The sequence below is a fragment of the Scyliorhinus canicula genome, chromosome 8, assembly GCF_902713615.1.
Source record: "Scyliorhinus canicula chromosome 8, sScyCan1.1, whole genome shotgun sequence".
In the NCBI taxonomy this organism is placed as follows: Eukaryota; Metazoa; Chordata; class Chondrichthyes; order Carcharhiniformes; family Scyliorhinidae; genus Scyliorhinus; species Scyliorhinus canicula.
The window spans coordinates 190,612,286-190,638,287 of NC_052153.1; the positions used below are offsets into that span (position 1 = coordinate 190,612,286).

The following is a 26,002-nucleotide window of genomic DNA, read 5'->3' on the forward strand; positions in this document are numbered from 1 at the left end:
TAGTTGCCACATTCCGGCGCCAGTTTGGGGAGGCTGGTACGGGAATTGCTGGCCTGCCTGGGTCTGCTTTCAAAGCCAGCAATTTAGCCCTGTGCTAAACTAGCCCCAGTCTGAGAGTGTCTTTGAGAACGAGAAAGCAGTAACCCAGCAGATGGGAAAGAACTCACGGTGTGTTGTTAGGCCTTGCAACTGAAGAAAAAAAACAAGAAAAATAAAGAGCAATAATATACTTCTCAAGGGCAACGAGGAATGGCCAATATTGCTGGCCTAGCCATTGATGCCCACTTCCCATGAATGATTTTTTAAAAAATCCTGAATTAATTTAGCGCTTGTCAAAGGCTAACCTTTTCCCAAGCAGTTTTAGTCCTGAAGTTGCGTTACTGAGAGCTGATTTGGGTGAGGCACAACATTATACATTTATCACAGATGTGTCTTGATCCTATAAGCAGTTCCTGGGACCATAAGAACATAAGAACTAGGAGCAGGAGTAGGCCATCTGGCCCCTCGAGCCTGCTCCGCCATTCAATGAGATCATGGCTGATCTTTTGTGGACTCAGCTCCACTTTCCAGCCCGAACACCATAACCCTTAATCCCTTTATTCTTCAAAAAATTATCTATCTTTATCGTAAAAACATTTAATGAAGGAGCCTCAACTGCTTCACTGGGCAAGGAATTCCATAGATTCACAACACTTTGGGTGAAGAAGTTTTCCTAAACTCAGTCCTAAATCTACTTCCCCTTATTTTGAGGCTATGCCCCCTAGTTCTGCTTTCACCCGCCAGTGGAAACAACCTGCCCGCATCTATCCTATCTATTCCCTTCATAATTTTATATGTTTCCATAAGATCCCCCTCATCCTTCTAAATTACAACGAGTACAGTCCCAGTCTACTCAACCTCTCCTCGTAATCCAACCCCTTCAGCTCTGAGATTAACCTAGTGAATCTCAGAGGCACTTTGAGCGGGAGGGCAGGATGTTGATGCAACCTCCTGCCACAGCGTAAGTAAACTATCCCTGGCCTACTGAAGACCAGAAAGACAATTTCCAAAAGCTTTTGTTTCAGATTTGCCTCCTTCTATTAATTTCCTCAGGAAACCTGTCCTTTGAAATGAAATGAATCCTCATAACTGTGACGAATAGGCCTTTGTTGCCGGCAATAATATTGACATTTAAAACAAACATGAGCACTATCTCAAAAACTCCCCTTAAGTATCTTTTGAGACTGAGTCAATTGAAAATGTTGAAATGGAGATCGATAGATATTTATTAAGGGTTACAGGAGCAAGGCAGGTAAATGGCATTAAACTACAAAGCAGCCATGGTCTTATTGAATGGTAGCCCATGATGTGGAGATGCCGGCGTTGGACTGGGGTGAGCACAGTAAGAAGTCTTACAACACCAGGTTAAAGTCCAACAGGTTTGTTTTGAATCACTAGCTTTCGGAGCACTGCTCCTTCCTCAGGTGAATGAAGGGGTAGGTTCCAGAAACAAAGTCAAAGATGCAAGACGATACTTTGAATGCGAGCATTTGAAGATAATTAAGTCTTTACAGATCCAGAGCAGGGGTAATCCCAGGTGTAAGAGCTTTCAGACAATTCACACCTCTTTAACCGGGGATTACCCCTCTCTCTGGACCAACTGTCCTGGTTTGAGACAATTCACACCTCTTTAACCTGGGATTACCTCTCTCTCTGGACCAACTGTCCTGGTTTGAGACAATTCACACCTCTTTAACCTGGGATTACCTCTCTCTCTGGATCTGTAAAGACTTAACCATCTGCAAATGCTCGCATTCAAAGTATCGTCTTGCATCTTTGACTTTTTCTATATACATGTTCCTGGAACCTACCTCTTCATTCACCTGAGGAAGAGCAGTGCTCTGAAAGCTAGTGATTGGAAACAAACCTGTTGGACTTTAACCTGGTGTTGTAAAACTTCTTATTGAATGGTGGAATAGGATGGAGGGGCTGAATGGCCTTGTCCTGTTCCTATGCTCAAACCCCCACCAGGTTTCCCTTCCACTTAGTTGAAACGATTGGAATTATTCTTTGTGTTTAAACTGATCTCTTGAACTTTTCTGTGGTTTGCTACCTTTTTTACAGAACATCCAAGCAATACCAACTCAACCGATTCAAATTGCCAAGCAGCAGTACATCCACGGTAACTATCCACCTTTGTTTATTCACATTCTTGGGATGTGGGCGTCACAGGAAAGGCCAGCACTTATTTCCCACCCCTGGTTCCGTGTGCCTGAAGCTCAAATAATACCATGTCATGATCTCTTACAGTCAATCCCAGTGGGCGAGTGCACCTTCTTCTCAGATGCTTTGGCCTAGCAAGCCACTCAGTATCAATCTGATACCGGTCTAAACTCTCGAGTTCTGTTAGATGAGACTTTGGACTATTTAAATACTGCACTGAGGTGTCGTCTAGCTTTTAGAACATAGAACATAGAAAATACAGCACAGAACAGGCCCTTCGGCCCACGATGTTGTGCCAAACTTTTGTCCTAGATTAAGAACAAATTAATCTACACCCATCATTCTACCGTAATCCATGTACCTATCCAATAGCCGCTTGAAAGTCCCTAATGTTTCCGACTCAACTACTTCCACAGGCAGTGCATTCCATGCCCCCACTACTCTCTGGGTAAAGAACCTACCTCTGACATCCCCCTAAATCTTCCACCATTCACCTTAAATTTATGTCCCCTTGCAATGGTTTGTTCCACTCGGGGAAAAAGTCTCTGACTGTCTACTCTATCTATTCCCCTGATCATCTTATAAACCTCTATCAAGTCACCCCTCATCCTTCTTCGTTCTAATGAGAAAAGGCCTAGCACCCTCAACCTTTCCTCGTAAGACCTACTCTCCATTCCAGGCAACATCCTGGCAAATCTCCTTTGCACCTTTTCCAAAGCTTCCACATCCTTCCTAAACTGAGGCGACCAGAACTGCACACAGTACTCCAAATGTCTTTGCAATGGGGCTTAACCCCACATCTGACTAAGAGGTGAGGTTGCTACCCACTGAGCGGACTGCCTATTTTGCCACTAAAATGCTCTATTGCACATTGCGGGTGGGATTGTCCGGACGCACCTGGAAATTCCAGCCCAAGGTCAACAGACGTTTAAATGGTCCGTCAAATTTTCCTCCCTGCCCGCGGTGACTGGAAAGTTTAACTTGCATGTCGAACGCAAATTCAATCCCATTTACCGTACTATTTTTAAGAGTATCATGGTATAGTGAAAAGAATAGGCTGAGTAAGGACTGCTGGTTTGCTTCCCTAAAGGACCTTAGTGATTATAGGAATCGTTAGACAAAAAAGTAGTAGACAGCCTACTACTTGTATAATACACTAATGGAATTAGTGAGTAATTGTCCAATCATTCTCAATCCACTACTCTCTCACAGAGCACTCGAGGAAACCCCTGCACCCATGCCCCAAAACAACCAGTGGACAGTTGGATTTTCACACTGTTCTGATAGCTTTTTAGAACTCGTTTTTCTTTTAACCTGAGATCATCGTCCAGATTCACTAATGCATGTTTTTCAGACTCGGTGAGTTCTTTATGTGTGCGATGATGAAATCTCAGAGTTGAATGTATCTCCTGTGATAGATTCAATAATGTGCTGTCCCTTTACTTGAAACAGGCAGGTCTACAGTCCTCCAAATACACTGTTAATGTTTGTTAAGAGTGAGATTGGACCTGTCAATGGGTGGCTGGGCTCTTTACCTCAAAGCTGGTAACCGTGAAAGCCAATGGTCGGCTGGTTCCAGCAGGTTAAATAGCAGGAAACGGGCCAATGTCCGGTGCCGTCAAGCTGTGTGGCTTTACCCAGATAAACATCAGCTGTACTTGGAGGCTTACCCTTGTCTTTGAAAGAATGTGGCTAAGCTCTTTGGACTTGGGTGAATGGGAAATGTTGGACAAGCAGAAATGTCTTTTTATCTCAATCTTAAACCGGTGAATGATTCTCCTGCTGTCAAAAAATAATCCACTTGCTCCACATCTTGGGCTGACATTCCAGAGGCAAGCCTGTGCAGCCATCCATGCCTTCGAAATGAGGTCCCAGTGAAATAATCAGACATGGAGAAGGAAGGTGGGGGGGTTGAAATTCCACACCCTTGTTCTAAATTTCTTGCGAGTACAGTTTTGACAATGACATCCTAAAGTGGACAGGCCAATGAACATCCGAACATACGAATTAGGAGCAGGAGTGGACCACTCGGCCCCTCAAGCCTGCACCAACATTCAAACAGATCATGGCTGATCTGATTGCAACCTAATCCAAACATTCCTGCCTGACCCCTGATAACCTTTCACCCCCTTGTTCATCAAGAATCTATTCAGCTCTACCTTAAAAATAGTCACAGACTCTGCCTTTTGAGGAAGAAAGTTTCAGAGACTCACAACCTTTCTCTCCATCTCGGTCTTAAATGAGCGACCCCTTATTTTTAACACCCTGGTTCTAGATTTCCCTGTGGTGATATAACCACTGTAGTTATGCGTACTTGTAGTAGGGGGATGTATGCCTGTACCTGTAATACTGGTTCCTCCGGTAAGCTCCTGCCGGTTAGCTCCGCCCACAGGGAGCTTGTGTATAAATATGCGTGTGAGTCACTCAGACCTTTAGTCTACAGTTGCAGATGGAGGGACAGCATCGTACAACAATAAAGCCTCTATTGGCAGCACGGTAGCATGGTGGTTAGCATAAATGCTTTACAGCTCCAGAGTCCCAGGTTCGATTCCCGGCTGGGTCACTGTCTGTGCGGAGTCTGCACGTCCTCCCCGTGTGTGCGTGGGTTTCCTCCGGGTGCTCCGGTTTCTTCCCACAGTCCAAAGATGTGCGGGTTAGGTGGATTGGCCATGCTAAATTGCCCGTAGTGTCCTAAAAAGTAAGGTTGGGGGGGGGGGGGGTTGTTGGGTTACGGGTATAGGGTGGATACGTGGGTTTGGGTAGGATGATCATTGCTCGGCACAACATCGAGGGCCGAAGGGCCTGTTCTGTGCTGTACTGTTCTATGTTCTATGTACGAGTCTCTCGGCTTTGAGTATAATTGTTAGCGCTACAATTTATTGTTGTACGATTTTTAACACCCTGGTTCTAGATTTTCCCACAAGAGGAAACATCATCCCCACATCCACCCTGTCAATACCCCTCAGGATCAAGTCGGCTCTTACTCTTCTAAACTCTAGCGGATATAAACCTGACCTCGCCAACCTTTCCTCACCAGACATGAACATTCTGTTTTTTTTTAATGTATTTTATTTCAAACATGTATCAAAACAGGTTACAACACATAAACACCCCGAGGAACATACTTCCCAGCAATCAACTATACAGTCTGTACAAATTGTTTCCCCTTTTACACTACCCCCCCGCAACGAACAGGAGGCTCCTCAAACACAGTCACAAACATCCTCCACCTTTTCTCAAACCACTCTGCTGAGCTCCTTAACTTATATTTTATCTTCTCCAACCGCAGGAAGTTGTACAGGTCACCCAACCAAGCCGCTACCCCCCCGGTGGTGATGCCGACCGCCGTGCAATCGGCCTTCCTCCTCTCCATGAGCTCCGGCTTCTCTGAAACCCCAAATATCGCCACCAAAGGGTCCGGGTCCACCCCCTCCTCCACTATCCTGGCTAAGACCGCGAACACTCCCACCCAGAATCTTCCCAATTTTTCGCAACCCCAAATCATATGCGCGTGATTCGCTGGTCCCTGCCCACACCTCTCACACTCATCTGCTGAAAGAACCCAATCATTCTAGCCCGAGTCATATGCAGCCTGTGCACCACCTTACACTGTATCAGGCTCATCCTTACACAGCAGTAGGTCCCGTTTACCCTTCGCAGTGCCTCACTCCATACTCCCCAATTGATCTCCCCTCCCAACTCCCCTTCCCATTTCCCCTTGATCTTCACCATCCACTCGCCTCCGTGCCCACATGATCACTGTTGAATGTATTAATCAGTGATAACTGTCAAACTCACAGTGGAAATTCCAGCAGAGTTTCAGTCCCAGAGCCTATATTGAGGAACCGCTTAAAGCTGAATCTACCATTGACACAGGATGGCACAGCCCAGAGAACTGAGAAAGAATTTGGCATTTTGAGGCACGCCAAAATATACCTGTTGAACACTTCTTGAAAAGTTCCGGATGGACATCTGACAGTACAAGTCCACAAAGTTAACCATATGAAAAATAATTATAGATTGATTTTAAGGTACGAGTGGTTTAAATCATTGATATAAGCAGCACTGATGAAAAGAATTGGGCACTCGAAAATAAGCAGCACTGATGTAAGCAGAATTTTGCTTTTATTTAAATCATTGGTTAGTTGGGAACTGCAAATACGATTTTCAAGGTGCTGCGGAAAAATTTCTGCAATGATATTTACCATAAACCTAATCGAGTTGCACAGGCTATCTTTAAGGACAAGGTTGGTGGAATGCAGGACTGCCCACATCTGCAATAGAAATCATTTAAATTAAGTTAATTCTAAATGATTCCATAAAATATAAATTAATTAGCAGGGTCCTCCCAGTGCGAAGGGGCAGAACTTGGACGAGCAGACGTCAAGTGTTGGTAATTAAAAATAAACTATTTTGGATGCTGTCTGAAAATCAAATAATTGGAATGATCACTTACGCCCACTTGTTCTTTACACAAACCATGCTTGAGTTAATGGATAAATGTCTAATCACATCAGTCACATGTTTCCAACTCAGATATCCAAGGCATCATTATAAATCAGATTACAAGGTAGAAGTCAGGAGTTAACCACTTAGCAGTTCACTTTTTGCTCTCTTTCTTCACTGAAACATTTCATTTATATAGTGTCCGACATGACCCCAGGATGTCCCAAAGTGATTCAGAACCTTTCGAGGTGGTGTGTATGAAATACAGCAGCCATTCGTTTGCACGGCAATGCCCAAAAAGCAGCAATTAAATACACGATCAGTTAATCTGTTTTTTTGTTATTTGGTTGGGGGATAAATATTGGCCAGGACACGAGGGATAGCTGCTTTTCTTCAAAATAGTGCCAAGGAGTCTTATTCACGCAGCTGAAAGAACGGGCAAGACATCTGGAAGTCAGCCCCTCCAGAGGTGTAGCACCCCCTCAGCAATGTACGGGAGCATCAGCTGAGTGGCAAAGTCTCAGGAATAGGGGGCGCAATTCTCCCATCGGGAGAATAAGTCCCGACGCCAGAGTAAAAACCGGAATGTTTCAATCCGACGTCGGAGGCTGCTCCCAGCCCCGTATTCTCCCGCCCCTGGGGTGCTAGGAGCGGTGCTGCGTCATTTACACGCACCGGGCCTTGGCACTGTGTAAATACGTGGCTGGCACCGCGTAAATGATGTCACCCGCGCATGCGCGGTTGCCGTCCTCCCCGCGGCCGTCCCGCAAGAAATGTCGGCTGGATCTTGTGGGGCGGCGGAGGAAAGGAGGTCCTCCTTCAGAGAGGTCGGTCCGCCGATCGGTGGGCACCGATCGCGGTCCAGACCACTTTTGAGGTCCCCCTGGTGCAAGAAAGCCCCCCCCCCCCTCCCACCCCCCCCCCAGCGTTCCCGCACTGTTCCCGCCGGCAGCGACCAGGTGTGGACGGCGCCGGCAGGAACCTGTCATGTTGGGCAGGCCACTCGGCCCATCCGGGTCGGAGAATCGGGATTCTCCCAGCGGCCAGCCGTGAATCTCGCCGCGCCGGTTTGGGGGGGGGTGGGAGAATCGCATGCGGGTGCCGGGGCAGCATGGCGGGACGCGCGCGGTGCCCTGGTGATTCTCCCACCCGGCGTGGGGGGGGAGAATTCCGCCCAGGATTTGAACCCACATCTGTCGCAAAGGCAAGAGTGCAACCGACTGAGGCATAGATTTACACGTGCTAGATTTTGCTGAGAGGTGTATTTCTGATTCCCAGCATCTGAAGTGATTTACTTTTCATACAGATCTACAGATGCTGACAGTCTCTGAAACATGTCCAAGTGGTCGCTCTTTGTATGGTTGTATTTGTGATTTGACCCTGAAAAGCATAACAATGATGCTGTCAGCATTTCATATCATCAGGAATAATGATGCATATTATCCTCAGATGTAATAATACTAATGTCAGCTTTGGTACCCTTATTGCTGACCAGCTGAGTTTTTTCTAAACAAAGGTTCAGCCTTCTTGGGTGCCTGTCTGAGGGCCGGACCTTGACCATTATTCACTGAGTTAAAGTCCAACAGGTTTGTTTTGAATCACTAACTTTCGGAGTGCAGCTCCTTCATCAGGTGACTGAAGAGGTGGGCTCCACAAACACATATATAGACAAAGTTAATGATGCAGGATGATACTTTGAATGCGAGTCTTTGCAGGTAATCAAGTCTTTACAGGTGCAGACGGTACGACTGGAGAGGGATAATCACAGGTTAAAGAGCTGTGAATTGTCTCAAGCCAGGACAGTTGGTAGGATTTTGCAAGCCCAGGCCCAATGGGGGGAGGGGTGAATGTAATGAGACATGAATCCAAGGTCCCAGTTGAGTCCGTACTCATGCGTGCGGAACTTGGCTATTAGTTTCTGCTTGCCGATTCTGCGTTGTCGCGTGTCCTGAAGGCTGCCTTGGAGAACGCTTACCAGAAGATCCGAGGCTGAATGCCCTTGAATGTGGAACCCATCTCTTCACTCACCTGAGGAAGGAGCAGTGCACTGAAAGCTAGTGACTCAAAACAAACCTGTTGGACTTTGACCTGATGTTGTAAGACTTCTTACTGTGCCCACTCCAGTCCAATGCCGGCATCTCCACGTCATTATTCACTGAACCACAGCAAAGTCTGTGAAACTTTACTAGAGGTAGGGCACAGAGGCAGGCCCACATCTGTCTCAGCCAGAACAAGGACTGGTGTTTGTTGTTGTTTGTTTGATGCATACACTAGCCATCTTTATGATTATTACAAAATCAAAGTTCATACTTGTCTCATAGAATTTAGAATCATCAAATTTACAGTGCAGAGGTAGGCCATTCGGCCCATCGTGTCTGCACCGACCCTTCTAAAGAGCACCCCGCCCAAGCCCACACCCCCACCCTATCCCCGTAACCCAGTAAACCCACCTAACCTTTTTGAACACTAAGGACAATTTATCATGGCCAATCCACCTAACCTGTACATCTTTGGATTGTGGGAGGAAACCGTAGCACCCGGAGGAAACCCACGCCCGCACGGGAGAACATGCAGACTCCGCACAGACAGTGACTCAAGCTGCGAACCGAACCTGGGACCCTGGAGCTGTGAAGCAACAATGCTAACCACTGTGCTACTGTGCTGCCCTCAGTTAGTGTCATTCCTCTAAGTAAGAAAGCTGTTGGTTCAAGTCCAAAAAATGAACACATAATTGAGACTGATGCTCTAGTGCAGTCCCGAAGGGGTACTACACTGTTGTGGATGCTGATTATAGATGTAAGGTTGAACTCTGTGCCTTCTCAGGTTGATTTAAATCAATTCATTCTTGAGATGTAGGTATCACTAGCTGGAACTGAATTCATTGCCAATCCTAAATTGCCCATGATAATGTGGTTGTCAGCTGCCTTCTTGAACTGTTGCAGTCCATATGGTGTAGATACACTCACAGTGCTGGAAGGGAGGGAGTTCCAGGATTTTGGCCCACCAACAGTGAAGTAATGGTGATATATTTCCAAGTTAGGATGCTGAGTGCCTTGGAGGGGACCCTGCAGATGGTGGGGTTTCCAGGAATCTGCTGCCCTTGTCCTTCTAAGTGAAAGTGGGTTTGGGTTTGGAATTTGCTGTCTAAGGAGCCTTGGTGAATTCCTGCAGTGCATCTTTTAGATGGTACACACGGCTGCTACTGTGCACCAGTGGGAGTAAATATTTGTGGAAGGGGTGCCAATCAAGCGGGCTGCTTTGTCCTGGATGGTGTTGAGCTTCTTGAGTGTTGTTGGAGCTGCGCTAATCCAGGCAAGTAGAGAGTATTCCATTGCACTCCTGACTTGTGACTTGTAGATGGTGGACAGGCTTTGGAGAGTCAGGAGGTAATGTATTGAATGTCATGGGGCGATGGTTAGATTCTTTCTGGTTGGAGATGACCATCGCCTAGCACTTGTGTAGTGTGAATGTAACTTGCTATTTGTCAGCCCAAGCCTGGATATTGTCCAGGTCTTGCTGCATTTGCACACGGGCTACTTCATTATTTGAGAAGTTGAGAATAGTCATCACCCACATCTGACCTTATGATGAAAGGGAGGTCATTGATGAAGCAGCTGAACATGAATGGGTCTAGGACACTATCCTGAGGAACTCCTGCAGTGATGTCCCGGGACTGAGATGATTGTCTCAAAACAGCAAAGCTGTTTCCTCCTGATTCCTATTGACTCCCCGTTTAGCTAGGACTCCTGATGCTGAACATGGTCAAATGCTGCCTTGATGTCAAGGGCAGTCACTCTCACCTCACCTCTGGAGTTCAGCTTATTTGTCCACATTTGAACCAAGGCTGTTGAACCAAGAATGAGGTGAGGAGCTGAGTGACCCTGGCAGAACCCAAACTGAGTGTCAGTGAGCAGGTAATTACTAAGCAACTGCTGTTGGAAAGCGCTGTTGATGACCCCTTCCATCACTTTACTAATGATCTAGGGTAGACTGGTGAGATGGTAATTGGTTGGGTTGGATTTATCTTGCTTTTTTGTGTACAGGACATACCTGAGCAATTTTCCACATTCCCAGGCGGATGCCGGTGTTGTAGCTGTATTGGAACAGCTTGGCTAAGCGCCCAGCTCGTTCTGGAGCAAGTTGGTTTTCTAATTGCTTAGCTCTGTCTATCACTTGCTGCTTATGTTGTTTGGCAACACAAGTAGTCCTGTGTTGTAGCTTCACCAGGTTGGCATTTTATTTTTCGGTATGCCTTGTGTTGTTCCTGGCATGTCCTCCTGAAATCTTCATTGAACCAGGGTTGACCTGCTGGTTGGTGGTAATGGTAGAGTGAAGAATATGCCGGATCATAAGGTTGCAGATTGTGGTTCTGTATATTTCTGCTGCTGATGGTCCATAGTGCCTCATGGTCGCCCGTACATGAAGCTGCTAAAACTGTTCAAAATCTATCTCGATTTGTACAGTTTTAGTGCCACACAACACAATGGAGGGTATCCTCAATGTGAAGACGGGACTTTGTCTCCAGAAGGATTGTGCAGCAGTCACTCCTACCGATACTGTCATGGGCAGATGCATCTGCGGAAAGGACGAGGTTAAGTTATGTTTTTCCCTCTTGTTGGTTATCCCAACGCCTGCTGCCTGGCACCACCAATCTAGCAGCTATGTCCTTCAGGACTCAGCACCAAGCCACTCTTGGTGGTGAATATTGAAGCACCCACCCAGAGTCCCAGAGTACACTCTGCACCCTTATGCACTGCTTCCTCCAAGCGGTATTAAACGCGGAGGAGTACTGATTCATTAGCTGCAGAGAGTGTGTGTGTGTGGTGTGGGGGGGGGGGGGGGGGGGGGGGATGGTACATGATACTCAGCAGGAGGCTTCCTTGCTCATCTTTCACCTGATGTCATGAGACTGCGTGGTCTGGAGTCGACGTTGAGGACTGGGTTTACGGATGTACTTCCCGGTGTCTAGGCTGATGCCAGGAGATCGGTCCAATTTCATTCCTTTTAGGCTTTTGACACAATTGAGTGGCATTGCTGTCGGCACACGTAAGCCAGACCAGGTAAGCAAAGAGAGCAGATTTCTTTCCCTAAATCGGTTTTCACGACAATTGACAATGTTTTCGTGGTCATCCTCAGACTTTTAATTGCAGATTCAATAATATTGGATTCAAACCTGCCATGGCGGGGTTCAAAACCAGGACCCCAGAGCATTATGCTGGGTCTCTGCATTACTAGTCCAGTAGCAATACCACTTCACCACCCCCTCCCCATGTAAAAGCCTCTTATCACGATTCAAGGAAGTGCACAGTCCTGGTGGCTTGGCTAATATTCCTTCCTCAACCAATATGACCCAAATATTTATTGTACGTAAATGATGCATTTGGTGGCTGTTTGTGGGGTCTTGCTGTGCGTTTGCTGTGCGTGAAATTGGCTGCCATGCTTGTCTGCATGACAGTGACTGTACCTTGAAAGGTCAGCCTATTGCTTTTGAATCACCTTGGTCACATCCTGAGGAAGTTACAATTGAATGAAAGCTTTTTGCTACCGATCAGTGAAGTCACTGAATATATACAAAGTTACATCATAAAGGAAGAAAGACTTGAATTTATACAGCGTCTTTCTGAACGTCAGGATGTCCCAAAGCTTTCCAAAACCACTGTTTTAATGTAGGAAATGGAGCAGCCAATTTGCACACAGCAAGATCCCATAAGCATAATGACCAGACAATCTGTTTCAATGATGTTGTTTCAGGAACACCGGGGACCCTTATTGCTCAAAATAACCTTGGAATCTCATGCATCAAGAACAGGAATACGTTTGTTTTAATTTATTATCCGGAAGACAGCATCTCCAACAGTGCGACACTCTCTATGTACTGCTCTGAAAAGGCCAACTGGACTTTGTGCTCAAGGTCAAAGCGGGTTGTTAAGGGCCAGGGTTTAGAGAACCCCAAAGTGTATCATGGAGCTCACCTGACCCACAACTTTTAATAGATTGTGGGTATGGGGAGCACACGACCCACTCTACAGGTGTGGTACGGCAGAAATGGAAAAGTATTTTTAAAAACAAAACAATGTTTATTCTATGAACTCAAGTTAACCTTTTTAAAACATACAGTGAACATCTTAGCAACCATTAATTCAAATACAACCCCCAAAGAATACAACACTAAGTAGTCCTTTAAGCTTTCCTTTTAACATCCATAAGATTTCGGGCAGCACGGTAGCACAAATAGATAGCACTGTGGCTTCACAGCACTAGGGTCCCAGGTTCGATTTCCACGCTGAGTCACTGTGTGGAGTCTGCACGTTCTCCCCGTGTCTGCGTGGGTTTCCTCCGGGTGCTCCGGTTTCCTCTCACAGTCCAAAGACGTGCAGGTTAGGTGGATTGGCCATGATAAATTGCCCTTAGTGTCCAAAAAGGTTAGAAGGGGTTATGGGGATAGGGTGGAAGTGAGGGTTTAAGTGGGTCGGTGCAGACTCGATGGGCCGAATGGCCTCCTTCTGCACTGTATGTTCTATGTATCTTAAGACTTAAACACCTTTTACCAGAAGCACATCAGGTTAAAGTCACTACTGTTATTAATTTTAAATCACCAGGATTGATTTACAGTCTATAGATTAGAGAGAGAGATTCATACACCTTCTGGCTGTGACTGCAGCTATCCAGCTTTGAAAATGAAACTAAAACACACCCTGCAGCAAACAGCCCAAAACGAAAGTCAAAGCTGACAGACAGCCCAGTTCCACCCACTCTCTGACATCACTGCAATAATAAACACTCATTTCTTAAAGGTACTCTCACTACAGATATTTATATGCATACCCATTTATAAATATCCATTTCTTAAAGATACTCTCACATGGCAGGATCTACCTCAGAGCCCAAAATGCCATACCCCACTGGGGCACAGTTCTTTGTGAAAGAAAGTGTAGCACGGTAGCATTGTGGATAGCACAATCGCTTCACAGCTCCAGGGTCCCAGGCTCGATTCCGGCTTGGGTCACTGTCTGTGCGGAGTCTGCACATCCTCCCCGTGTCTGCGTGGGTTTCCTCCGGGTGCTCCGGTTTCCTCCCACAGTCCAAAGATGTGCAGGTTAGGTGGATTGGCCATGATAAATTGCCCTTAGTGTCCAAAACTGCCCTTAGTGTTGGGTGGGGTTACTGGGTTATGGGGATAGGGTGGAGGTGTTAACCTTGGGTAGGGTGCTCTTGCCAGGAGCCGGTGCAGACTCGATGGGCTGAATGGCCTCCTTCTGCACTGTAAATTCTATGTAAAAGTGTACACGTAATTTAAACTGTGATGAGATTGATTTTAATCTTGTATGTACTGTATTTAATACAACAGTGAAGGTCTTGCTAAACAGTGGGAGATCCAGCACTATTGTTGGTCATATCTGTAAATGGGCAGCACGGTAGCACAGTTCCTTCACAACGCCAGGGTCCCAGGTTCGATTCCCGGCTTGGGGCATATCTGTGTGGAGTCTGCACGTTCTCCCGTGTCTGCGTGGGTTTCCTCTGGGGTGCTCCCGTTTCCTCCCACAAGTCCCGAAAGACGTGCTGTTAGGTAATTTGGACATTCTGAATTCTCCCTCAGTGTACCCCAACAGGCGCTGGAGTGTGGCGATTAGGGGATTTTCACTTCATTGCAGTGCTAATGTAAGCCTAATTGTGACACTGATAAAGATTATTATTATAAGCGGACAAGTGAACTTGGAGGAAACTGACCCACACTCCTGTGTTCTATTTGGTTGTAGGAAGGGAGCCTGAAATGGTAATGATCTCACCAAGAAGCATGTTTGTTTCATCGGATGGCTGGACCTTTGTAGCAGCAGGTAAGCAGTTAGTGTCAGAGTGGACCAAGTCTTATCGATTTGATCTGTGCCAACACCTATATCTGTTTGGTGTTTTATAGTACAAATGCACTGAGTCTGGAAGCAAATACTTCCATTTCTATTTTCATCCAGGAGGTTGAATTTCTCCTGGTACCGAGGATGTGGGCTTCGCTGGCAAAGCCAGCATTTGTTGTGCATCCCTAATTTCCCTTGAGAAGGTGGCGATGAATGGCCCCCTTGAAGCACTGCAGTCCATCTTGTCATGTGAGAGTATCTTTAAGAAACGGGGGTTTATAAAATAGCTATAATGGATGTACCTTTAAGAAATGAGTGTTTATCAGTGATGTCAGAGTGTGGGTGGAGCTGGGCTGTCTGTCTGCTTTTACTTTCACGTTGGGCTGTCTGCTACAGGGTGTGTTTAGTTTAGTTTTCGATTTGGAGAAGGTACAGTCACAGCAAGATGCGTATGAATCTCTGCAAGATTATGAATGTTCATTTGGTAATTTCAAAGGGGCTGTTTAGCACAGGGCTAAATGGCTGGCTTTGAAAGCAGACCAAGTAGGCCAGCAGCACGGTTTGATTCCCGTAACAGCCTCCCCGAACAGGCGCCAGAATGTGGCGACTAGGGGCTTTTCACAGTAACTTCATTTGAAGCCTACTCGTGACAATAAGCGATTTTCAAAGTGGTAACTGTTCTCAGTAGCGAAGTTAAACCTGATGTCTTTCTGTACAAAGGGTTCTTTTTGTCTTATGGATATTGCAAGGAAAGATTAAGAGTTACTTAGAGAGTACTGTATTCTTTGGGGGATTATCGGTGTTGATAGTTGTTAAGATGTTTACTGGGGGTTCGTAAAGTGTGAACTGGTTTCATAAATAAACATTGTTTTAATTTAAAAGTACTGTAGATCTCTGTTGCATCACACCTGCAGAGAAGGGCCGTGTGCTCCCCATAACCTCAATCTATTCAAAGTTGTGGGCCAGGTGAACTCCATGATACAGTTTGGGATTCTCTAAATCCTGGCCCATAACAATCTGGTGTAGGTACATCCACACCGCTGTTAGGAAGGAATTTCAGGGTTCTGTTCAGTGGCAGTAGGGAATAGTGATATAGTTCCAGTCAGGATGGTCTGATGTTTGAAGGGGAACTGGTATTTGCTGGTGTTCCTATCTGTCTGCTGCCTACTTCCGCCTCTGTATCATCACTTTTGTCCTACCTCAGCTCATCTGTTATTGGCAGTCTGATCCATGCTTTTGCCAACTCAAGCCCTGATATTCCAGTTCCTCCCTGGCTGGCCCGCTGCCTTATATCCCCTGTAAACTTGAACACATCCAAACCTTTGTTGCACATATCCTAACTAACTGGCACCAAATCCAGTTCATCCATACTCACTCACCCACATTGGCTGCCAGTCCCTCAATGACGTTAAAACTCATCTATTGCATCTACATGTTATGTATCCTCTTCCTATCTCTGTAACCTCCGCCAGCCCTACAGCCTTTCAGAAACTCTGACTTCCTCCAACTCTGGCCTTTTGCATTTCTCTTACTCCCTTCATTCCACCATTGGCGGCTGTGCCTTTAGCCATTTGGATTCTAGGCACTGGAATCCACTCCCCCCTCCCCACCCCCCCAAACCTCCCAGCATTGTCCCCATCCTTTATCACACTTCCTAAAACCTGCCATATTGATCAAGGTTTTGGTCATCTCTCTTAACATTTCCTGTGTGGATCAGTTGACAGTCTTGTAAAATATCTTGGGACATTTGCTGGTGTCACAAACACCATAAAAAGTCTAAAACACCAAAATAATATGCTAGAAAGACAACAGGCGGGATTCTTCGACCCACCCCGATGCCGGCTGCTGTATTCTCTGGTGCCGTTTATCAGGCGGGGTCGGGATCGTCGCCACATTGGTCGGGGGCCGTTGAGAGCGCCCTCCCCCCCCCCCCCCCCCGGCGATTCTCCGGGTCCCGGTGGGCCGAGCGGCCATCCATTTTTGGCCAGTCCCGGCGGCGTGAATCACTCACCTCGCACAACGGCGGGACCTGGCAGCTGAGTATGCGGGGGCGGTTCTCAGCGGGATCCGACCCCGGGGGAGGCCCCCACAGTGGCCTGGCCCGTGATCGGGGCCCACCGATCTGCGGGCGGGCTTCTTCCATGGGGGCACTTCTTCCTTCCGCACCGGGCCCCTGTAGGGCTCCGCCATATTGCCCGGGGGCCGGCGTGGAGAAGAGAACTCCCTGCGAGAATACGCCAGCCGGTACGCGTATGCGCGAACTCGCCGCCGGCTGGAGCGGTGCCAACCCCTCCGGCATCAACCTTGCCCCCTAGAAAGGTGAGAATTTCTCACCTTGGGGGGCCGTTGATGCCAGAGTGGTTGGCGCCGGTTCTCCCGCCGATGTGGGGACTTAGTCCCCAGAAGGGAGAATCCCAGCCAACAAATGTGAAAATGTCGGAGAATCCCGCCTGTTGTCTTTCTAGCATATTATTTTGGTGTTTTAGACTTTTTAAGGTGTTTGTGACACCAGCAAATGTCCCAAGATATTTTAAAAGACTGTCAACTGATCCACACAGGAAATGTTAAGAGAGATGACCAAAATCGCCTGATTTTGTGGTTTCCCTGAATTTCTCTGACAGTCCAAGAACCTGAGTTTGAAGATAGTGAAGGAGTGATAGAGGAATGTATGCCATGGCAGACGCAATTTCAGGCAATGCATCTTATACGTTGATCTATTGGGAACTAGACAAGGTGATGGTTAAGGGTGGGGGTTGACTAAAGGACCTAGCGGAATTTAATGAGTTAACAGAAGAGAAATGAAAGCCAGAGATTTATAACAGCACATCACATCTCTCGGTAACATCGCAGAGCATTCCACAAACCATATGTGTTACTGAAGTGCTGTGATTATTGTGTTGGAAAATGCAGCAGCTATTTTGCAAGTTCCTACAATAAACAATGGAATGGATGAATCCTTATATTAGGAACAACATCTCATCTTCCGGTTAAGCACACTACAGCCTTCCGGCCTGAACATCGAATTCAACAACTTCAGATGATCAGCTCTACCCCACCTCGACCCAATTGTTTTCATTTCAGTTTGACTGTCTTTTACCATTTCTTTCTTTCTTAATATAATTTTAAATTCCCCCCATCCAATCTTATCTACCTTTCCTTCACCTTTCTCCTCTTTGCTCCCCTCCCTCCACATCTACAGTTCATCCTCTGATGTTAGTTTCTCTGCTGTTTAGCCTTTCACATCTTTTGTCCTCTCTGGGGACTGCCATTAAGACTTTTTCCCCATGGTTTCTGTGGCCATTAGCACCCGGTTTCCCTGGGTTTCTGTGGCTACGACTCATCTTTCATTCTCACTCCACGATATAAAAATTTCCCACTTTCTCTGTCTGTTAGCTTTGACAAAGAGTCATCGGACTCGAAACATTAGCTCTTTTCTCTCCCTACAGACGTTGCCAGACTTGCTGAGATTTTCCAGCATTTTCTCTTTCGTTTCAGATTCCAACATCCACAGTAATTTGCTTTGAATCCTTATATTCATCTGTTTTCTCTTGTATTCAATATTCTGACCAATGAAACCTAGCATGCTGAATGCCTTCTTCACCACCCTGTCCACCTGCCACTCCACCTTCAAGGAGCTATGAACCTGTACTCTTAGATCTCTTTATTCTGTAACTCTCCCCAACTCCCTACCATTAACTGAAAGGGGAGGATTGCTGGCCAGGGGATAAATCCTCCTCCTTTTTAAAAATAATATCATGGGTTATTTAATAATCACCTAAACAGACCTTTTTTGAAATATCTCGCTCAAACGACAGCACCTCTGATAGTGCAGAACTCTCTGAGTACTGCATTAGAGCACGGCCTGTTTTACGTTGCTCTGGATTAGGAATGGCGTTTGAACCCACATCCTCCTGACTCAGAAGCGAGAGTTCTTTGCAGCTGATGAGCAGCTATTAGATAACAGAAGCTTCACACATGCTGCATGGTTCCATCACTTCTTTACAACTCTGAGAATTTTTCATTTAAAGCGGTTTACGAATGACAAGCGTTTCAAGTGCCATTGGAAAGGCTGAGAAAGATCTATTGATAGGATTCTAAATTGCTGCATTCATGTTTGGGGTGCGAGCTATTCATAAGAAATGGATGAAACCACAGTGGCAGGGCAGTGAGCCAAAGGCTAAATCTTGACAACGCAGTTGAAACACTTTGGGTTTCCGGAGCTGGTGGTTGCAATTTGTCACACCTCGGTCACAGTTGGTTTGTGGTGAATCACAAGGTGAGGCGCATTCTCTTAGCGGACAGCAACCACATCCAACATCGATAGGACCAGTTGCTATCACTGAATGACTGTCAGTCTTATTTTAAGAGCACATTGAAGTAAAGAGGAGAAGCAAAGAGAATTAGCTGAGCCATAACTTCAGCTATGCAAAGCCAGTGTCAAACCACAGCATCGGGGGCATCAGCAGTTCTGGGAACCACAGCTTAGAAAGGGTCTATTGACCTTGGAGAGAGTGCAGTTTAGATGTACCAAAATGATATTGAACTCCAATTCATAGAATCCCTGCAGTGCAGAAAGAGGCCACTCAGCCCATCGAGTCTGCATCAACCTCTGAAAGAGCTCCCTACGAAGGCCCAACCCCCTTCCCTATACCTGTAACCCTATCTAACCTTTGGACACTAAGGGCAATTTCATCACGGCCAATCTATCTAACCTGCATATCTTTGGACTGTGGGAGGAAACCGGAGCACCCGGAGGAAACGCACGCCGACACGGGGAGAACGAGCAGACTCCACACAGACAGTCACCCGAGTTCGGAATCAAACCCGGGTCCCTGACTCTGTGAGGCAACAGTGCTAACCCAATTACACGAGAGATTAAACACGAGGGTGGTGTTCCCTGGACTTTAGAAGATTATGTGGTGATCTGATCAGATTTAATAAGGGGAGCAGTTCGGGAGAAACTCTTTCCACTGATTAGGGTGTCTAAGACTAGGAAGTATAGTCTAAGCAAGTTAGAGTTAGTATGAAAATTAGGAAGCATTTGTACACACAAAGGATTGTAGAAATGTGTTACTTCTGCACATGGTAATTGGATTTTTTGGATTTGTTTATTGTCATGTGTGCTGAGGTATAGTGAAAAGTATTGTTCTGCGTATAGTCCAGATAGATCATCCCATACATGAGAAATATATATAGGGCATACATAAATACACAAATACATAGGGCGGAATTCTCCCCTACCCAGCGGGGCGGGGGGTCCCGGCGTAGGGGAGTGGCGCCAACCACTCCGCGTCGGGCCTCCCCAAAGGTGCGGAATTCTCCACACCTTTATGGGCTAGGCCCGCGCCGGAGTGATTGGCACCATGCCGACGGCGCCAAAACCGGCGGCAACAGCCTTTGACAGCCGCCGCCCGGCATCGGGGCTGGCCGAAAGGCCTTCGCCGGTTTGCGCAAGCGCCGGTGCGTCAGCGGCCGCTGACGTCACCACCGGTGCATGCGCGGTAGGGGGTTCTCTTCTGCCTCTGCCATGGTGGAGGCCGTGGCGGCGGCGGAGGAAAAAGAGTGCTCCCACGGCACTGGCCCACTGGCTGATCTGTGGGCCCTGATCGCAGGCCAGGCCACCGTGGGGGCATCCCCCCGGGGTCCGATCGCCCCGCGCCCCCCCCCCCCCCCCCCCAGGACCTCGGGGACCCGCTCGCGCCGCCAATCCCGCCGCCTCCAGAGGTGGTTGAAACCACGTCGGCAGGATTGGCCTGTCAGCGGCGGGACTTCGGCCCATCGCGGGCCAGAGAATCGCTGCGGGGGGCACGGCGATCGGCATGGCACGATTCCCGCTCCCGCCGATTCCCGGGTGGCGGAGAATTCCGGCCACGGCGGTGGCGGGATTTACTCTGGCCCCGGACGATTCTCCGACCTTGCGGGGGGTCGGAGAATTCCGCCCATAGACACAGACATCGGGTGAAGCATACGGAGTGCAATACTCCTCAGTAGAGAAGATATGCAAAGAGATCAGATCAGTCCATAAGAGGGTCATTCAGGAGTCTGATAACAGTGGGGAAGAAGCTGTTTTTGAACCTGTTAGTGCGTGTTCTCAGCCTTTTGTATCTCCTGCCCGATGGAAGAGGTGGAAGAGAGAATAACCCGGGAGGGAGTGTCTTTGATTAGGCTGCCCGCTTTCCCCAGGCAGTGGGAGGTGTAGACAGAATCAATGGATGGGAGGCTGGTTCGCGTGATAAACTAGGCTGTGTTCACGACTCTTTTGATTTGATTCGATTTATTGTCACATGTAACGAAATACAGTGAAAAGTATTTTTCTGCGGCCGAGGAATGTACGCAGTACGTACATAGTAGACACAAGAATAATCAAGAGGGAACATTGACAAATGGTACATCGACAAAACAGTGATTGGTTACAGTGCGGAACAAGGGGCCAAACAAAGCAAATACCTCTATAGTTTCTTAAGTTCTTAAGCCGAGCAGTTGCTATACCAGGCTGTTGATGCTAGGATATTTGCTAATTTTAGATGGGAGATTGACATGTTTTTGTTATTAATGATATAAGCAGTAGGTAGATAGATAGATCAAGGTCACAGATCAGCTAAGATCTCGAATGTTGGCAGAATAGGCTGGAGGGGCTGAATGGTCTATACCTGTCCCTGGGTTCTACATTTTCAATTGCAAACACTTACTGCGGAGGGAGCTAGTTGTGGACATATTTAGATACAGAAGATGTCAGAGGAACATTGGAAGACAAACAATGAATATCTTTGGAGTGCAGTGTCTCTGGTTGATGAATACAACAGTGGGAACTCACAGTGAGATAAATGGCCTTTTAACTATTTTTGGCAGAGTGAGTTGAGGATGAAATGTTAGCTAAGACTTTCAATAGTACAAATATAGTGAAGTGATCTGCAATTTTAGTGCTTCTCCCTGACCATGGTATTAATAGTGATGTTTAGCCTGCTGCATTCCTTCCCAATTAACAAAATATTTCCTTTCTTGTGAGAAATCAGTCCAGCGTATTGCCCCGTTCTATGGATACTGTCTGTTCCGCTTTACAATGTGTCTCTTCCTGCCAATAACGCTGCATCATTCACAAAATGAAGAGTGCCAAATGTTTGCTGATTTTTGTTTCCGAGTCGGTAACTCAATTCCTTCATCCCACATACCATTCCAAAGATTTATTCCTGGACTTTCCCCATGTTAAGGTGCGCTCAGAGTCACAGTATTGTAACGGGGCAGAAGCAGGCCATTCAGCCCATCATGTTTGCACTGGCCTTCTTATCCCCATTAATATTTCTACACACAAAGGATTGTAGAAGTGTTCAACTTTCTTCTACACATGGTAACTTATGCTGGAATATTTGCTAATTTTAGATGGGGCATGGATAGGTTTTGGTCATTGCTGGATATAAGCAATAGGTGGACAGATAGGTTTAGGTCGCCGATCAGCTAAGGTCTCAGCGAATGGTGGCAGAACAGGCTGGAGGGGCTGAATGGCTGAAACCTGTTCCTACACTCTATCTAATCCCCTCGATTGAACCTGCCTCCACCACATTCTAAAAAAGTGTATCCCAGATCTTAATCACTCGCTGCGTGAAAGAGATTTTCCTCACAACTCTTTTTCTTATTTAGCCAATTGCTTTAAATCTGAGCGCTCTCGTTCTTGATCCCTTCACGAGTGGGAATAGTTTCTCCTTATCTCCTCCGTCCAGGCCCCTCATCATTTTGAATTTCTCCGTCAAATTTCCACTCATCCTTCTTTCCCCTCCCCTCCCAAGGAAAACAGTTCCAACCTCTCCAATCTGCCCTAATAACTGAAGTTCCTCATGTCATGACTCTTGCCTGCACCCTGATGAGCCATCAATTGCACGAGAGACGAGTTGCTATACAAAAGTTAGGCTTTAATAAGCTAGAACTTAGCCCTGCGGTTGTCTACAATAAAATGGACGACCGCCGGGCGCTTCGACTATTTATACTTCGGTAAGGAGGCGTGGTTAGCTCAGCCTCTTGACCAATCGGAGAGCAGTCACATGACTGGTCTCAACCAATCGGTCGGGAGGCACATGACCGACCAGGGCCAATGGTAAGCCGGTGTTCTGGCCCAATGGCAGACAGCTATGCAAATCATATCACCACACACCCTCTCCGATGTCTTTACATCCTTCCTAAAGTGTGGCACCCAGAACTGAATGCCATACCCGAGCTGAGGCCAAGCCCTTGTCCTACACAAGTTCCAATTAACCTCCTTGCTCTTGTGTTTGATACTCCTATTTTTAAAGTCAAAGATATTGTGTGCTTAATTGGCCATTGTTTCAACTTGCCCTGCCACTTCCAATGATTTAAGCTGATTGGTCTGTAGTTGATGGGCTTATCTTTACGGCCTTTTTCTTGAACAAATGTGCAACATTTGCATTCTGCAGTGCTCTCGGACCATCTCTGAGTCTAAGGAAGACTGAAAGATCATGGCCAGTGGCTCTACACTTTTCACTCTCACTTCCCTTAGTATATTTGAGTTTGCTCAAATATCAACTTGAAGTACAAAAAAACCTATCCAATAGCTCTGCCCTAACAATTTTAACCCTTATACCTCCTCTTTCCATAGCCTGGGCAGCGTTACCTGCCTTGTTAAAGGTGGATACAAAGTACTAATTTAATATCTCAGCTACACCCTCTTTGTAATTTTGTTTTTGGTCCCTAATCGGCCCTACCCTTAACCACCCTTTTACTGTTCACATCCGAACATTCAAATCAGGAACAAGAGTACGCCATTCAGTTCCTCAAACCTGATCCGCCATTCAATAAGATAATGGCTGATCTGATTGTAACCTCAACACCACATTCCTGCCTACCCCTGATAACCTTTGAATCCCTTGTTAGTCAAGAATCTGTCTAACTCTGTCTCCACCACCCTCTGGGAAAGAGAACCCCAAAGATTCCTGACCTTCTAAGAGACCTTCTGTATTAAATGGGATACCCTTTGTTTTTAGACTGTGTCCCCTAGTTCTAGTCTCTCCCATCAGTAGAAAAATCCTCTCAACATCCACCCCTCATGATCTTATGTTTCAATAAGATCATCTCTCAGTCTTCTGAACTGCACAGGATGCAGACCCAGCCTGTCTAACCTTTCCCACATCCAAAGTATCAGTCGGGTGAACCGTCTCTGAACAGCATCTAACGCAATTATATCCTTTCTCAAACCGGAAGACCAAAACTGTGCACAGTTCCCCATATGTGGATTTCACCCTGTACCACTATAGCAAAACATGCCTACTTTTACATTCCATTCCCCTTGCGATAAACAACATCATTCCATTTGTCTTTTTAATCAGTTGCTGTACCTGCATTAACTTTTCCTTATCCATGTACCAGGACTCCCAGATCCGTCTATTTCTCAGAGTTCTGTAATCTCTTTCCATTTAAATAATATGCCACCTTTCTACCTTTCCTGTCAAAGTGAACAAGTTCATTTTTTACCGCTTTATACTCCATCTGCCAATTTTTTGCCTACTTGCTTAACCTTTCTATGTTTTTTTGCAGCCTCTTTTTAAAATAAATTTAGAGTACCCAATTATTTTTTCCAATTAAGGGGGCAATTTAGTTTGGCCAATTCATCTATCCTGCACATCTTTGGGTTGTGGGGGTGAAACCCACACAAACACGGGGAGAACGTGCAAACTCCACACGGACAGTGACCCCGTGCCAGCATTCGAACCCGGGTCCTCAGCACCCGTCGGCAGCAATGCTAACCACTGTGCCACCGTGCAGCCCGTTTTGCAGACTCTTTATGTCCACGTCACAATTTACTTTCCTTTCTATCTTTGTGTCATCAGAAAGTTTAGCAACCATTGTGATAATGAATGTAATTTTTTTTAAAATACCTTTGGGATTTTGGTGGTATTCTGTAAAGAAGGCAACGTATGATTAATGATTCATGATTAATAATCCATGATTAATTAAATTAGGGAAGGTTAATTGAGACAGCTTGCCTGTGAGAGCTGAGAGTTAAAGGGGTAAACGTGTAAGGATCCTGCATTTGTAATGAGAGGTTGTGGTGAGCTTGGATTTACAAGTAAATAGGTTGTGTTTAAAATTTGCATTATGAGATAAGTAGGGAGCTGACTTTTCAGCTGCTAAATTTCAGAGGGAAGTTCCAAAGTGACAAGTAACTTACAATTTATAACGATTTCATAAGAAAACTGGGGAGGTATATTAAATCAGACTTTATAGCTACAAATCTATAAGGGTGTACTTGTGTGTTTTAGTAAAGTATGTTTTTGGGGGTTATTCTCTAAGACTGTTTTAATTGTGTAACTTCAGTCTTATATTAATTATTGATAATAAATCTTTAAATTTTTAAAATCCTGGGCAGCAGGTAGCACAGTGGTTAGCACTGTGGCTTCACACGCCAGGGTCCCAGGTTCTATTCCCCGCTGGGTCACTGTCTGCGGAGTCTGCACGTTCTCCCCATATCTGGGTTTGTTTCTTCCGGGTGCTCCGGTTTACTCCCACAGTCTAAAGGTGTGCAGGTTGGGTGGATTGGCCATGATAAATTGCCCTTAGTGTCCAAAATAGCTTAGGAGGGGGTTTTGGGGTACAGGGATAGGGTGGAAGTGAGGGCTTAAGTGGGTCGGTGCAGACTCGATGGGCCAAATGGCCTCCTTCTGCGCCATATGTTCTATGTTCTAAAGGTTTTACTGGAGTTCTATGCTCTTGGGGTTAGTAGTGTTTTCAGCATACAAAATAAAGTATTGATGGTCAGTAAGACAGGTTTAATTTGGCCTGATCAGCTCGACTGATATTAAGCTAATTTGGCCTGTGGTTTGCTGCATTTTATAGAATTATAGAATTTACAGTGCAGAAGGAGGCCATTCGGCCCATCGAGTCTACACTGGCTCTTGCAAAGAGCACCCCACCCAAGCCCACACCTCCACCCTATCCCCATAACCCAGAAACCCCACCTAACACTAAGGGGCAATTTGGACCCTGAGGGCAATTTATCATGGCCAATCCACCTAACCCGCACATCTTTGGACTGTGGGAGGAAACCGGAGCACCCGGAGAAACCCACGCACACAGGGGGAGGACGTGCAGACTCCACACAGACAGTGACCCAGCAGGGAATCAAACCTGGGACCCTGGCGCTATGAAGCATTTGTGCTATCCACCATGCTACCGTACTGCCCCTTTTGTTTACCTCCTTTTTGAATAGAGGAGTCACATATGGTTTGTTACTTCCTAAACTGATGGGACCATTCCGGAACCTTTGGAATTTTGGAAAATTTAACCCAATGCATCTACTATCTCAGGCAACACTCCTTTTAAAACCATTGGCTAAAATCCATCAGGAGCTGGGGACATGTTCTAATAGTTTTCTCAGTACCCTTTCCCTGGTGATTATGGTACATTATGGTGTGGGTCTCCTCCGGGTGCTCCGGTTTCCTCCCACAAGTCCCGAAAGACGTGCTTTTAGGTAATTAGGACATTCTGAATTTTCCCTCAGT

The 26,002-nt window shown here is 46.4% G+C and overlaps 1 protein-coding gene across 3 annotated transcripts in view; it reads left to right on the top strand.

Annotated features, from left to right (window-relative positions):
* The window catches only part of poln (polymerase (DNA directed) nu), a 479,439-nt gene that overhangs the window by 338,212 nt on the left and 115,225 nt on the right, over positions 1-26,002 (top strand). For all 3 annotated transcript variants that reach the window (XM_038805894.1, XM_038805895.1, XM_038805896.1), the window contains 2 exons: positions 2,104-2,161; positions 14,406-14,483. In XM_038805894.1, the coding sequence (XP_038661822.1) occupies positions 2,104-2,161; positions 14,406-14,483 (136 nt within the window). The remainder of the gene's footprint in view (positions 1-2,103; positions 2,162-14,405; positions 14,484-26,002) is intronic.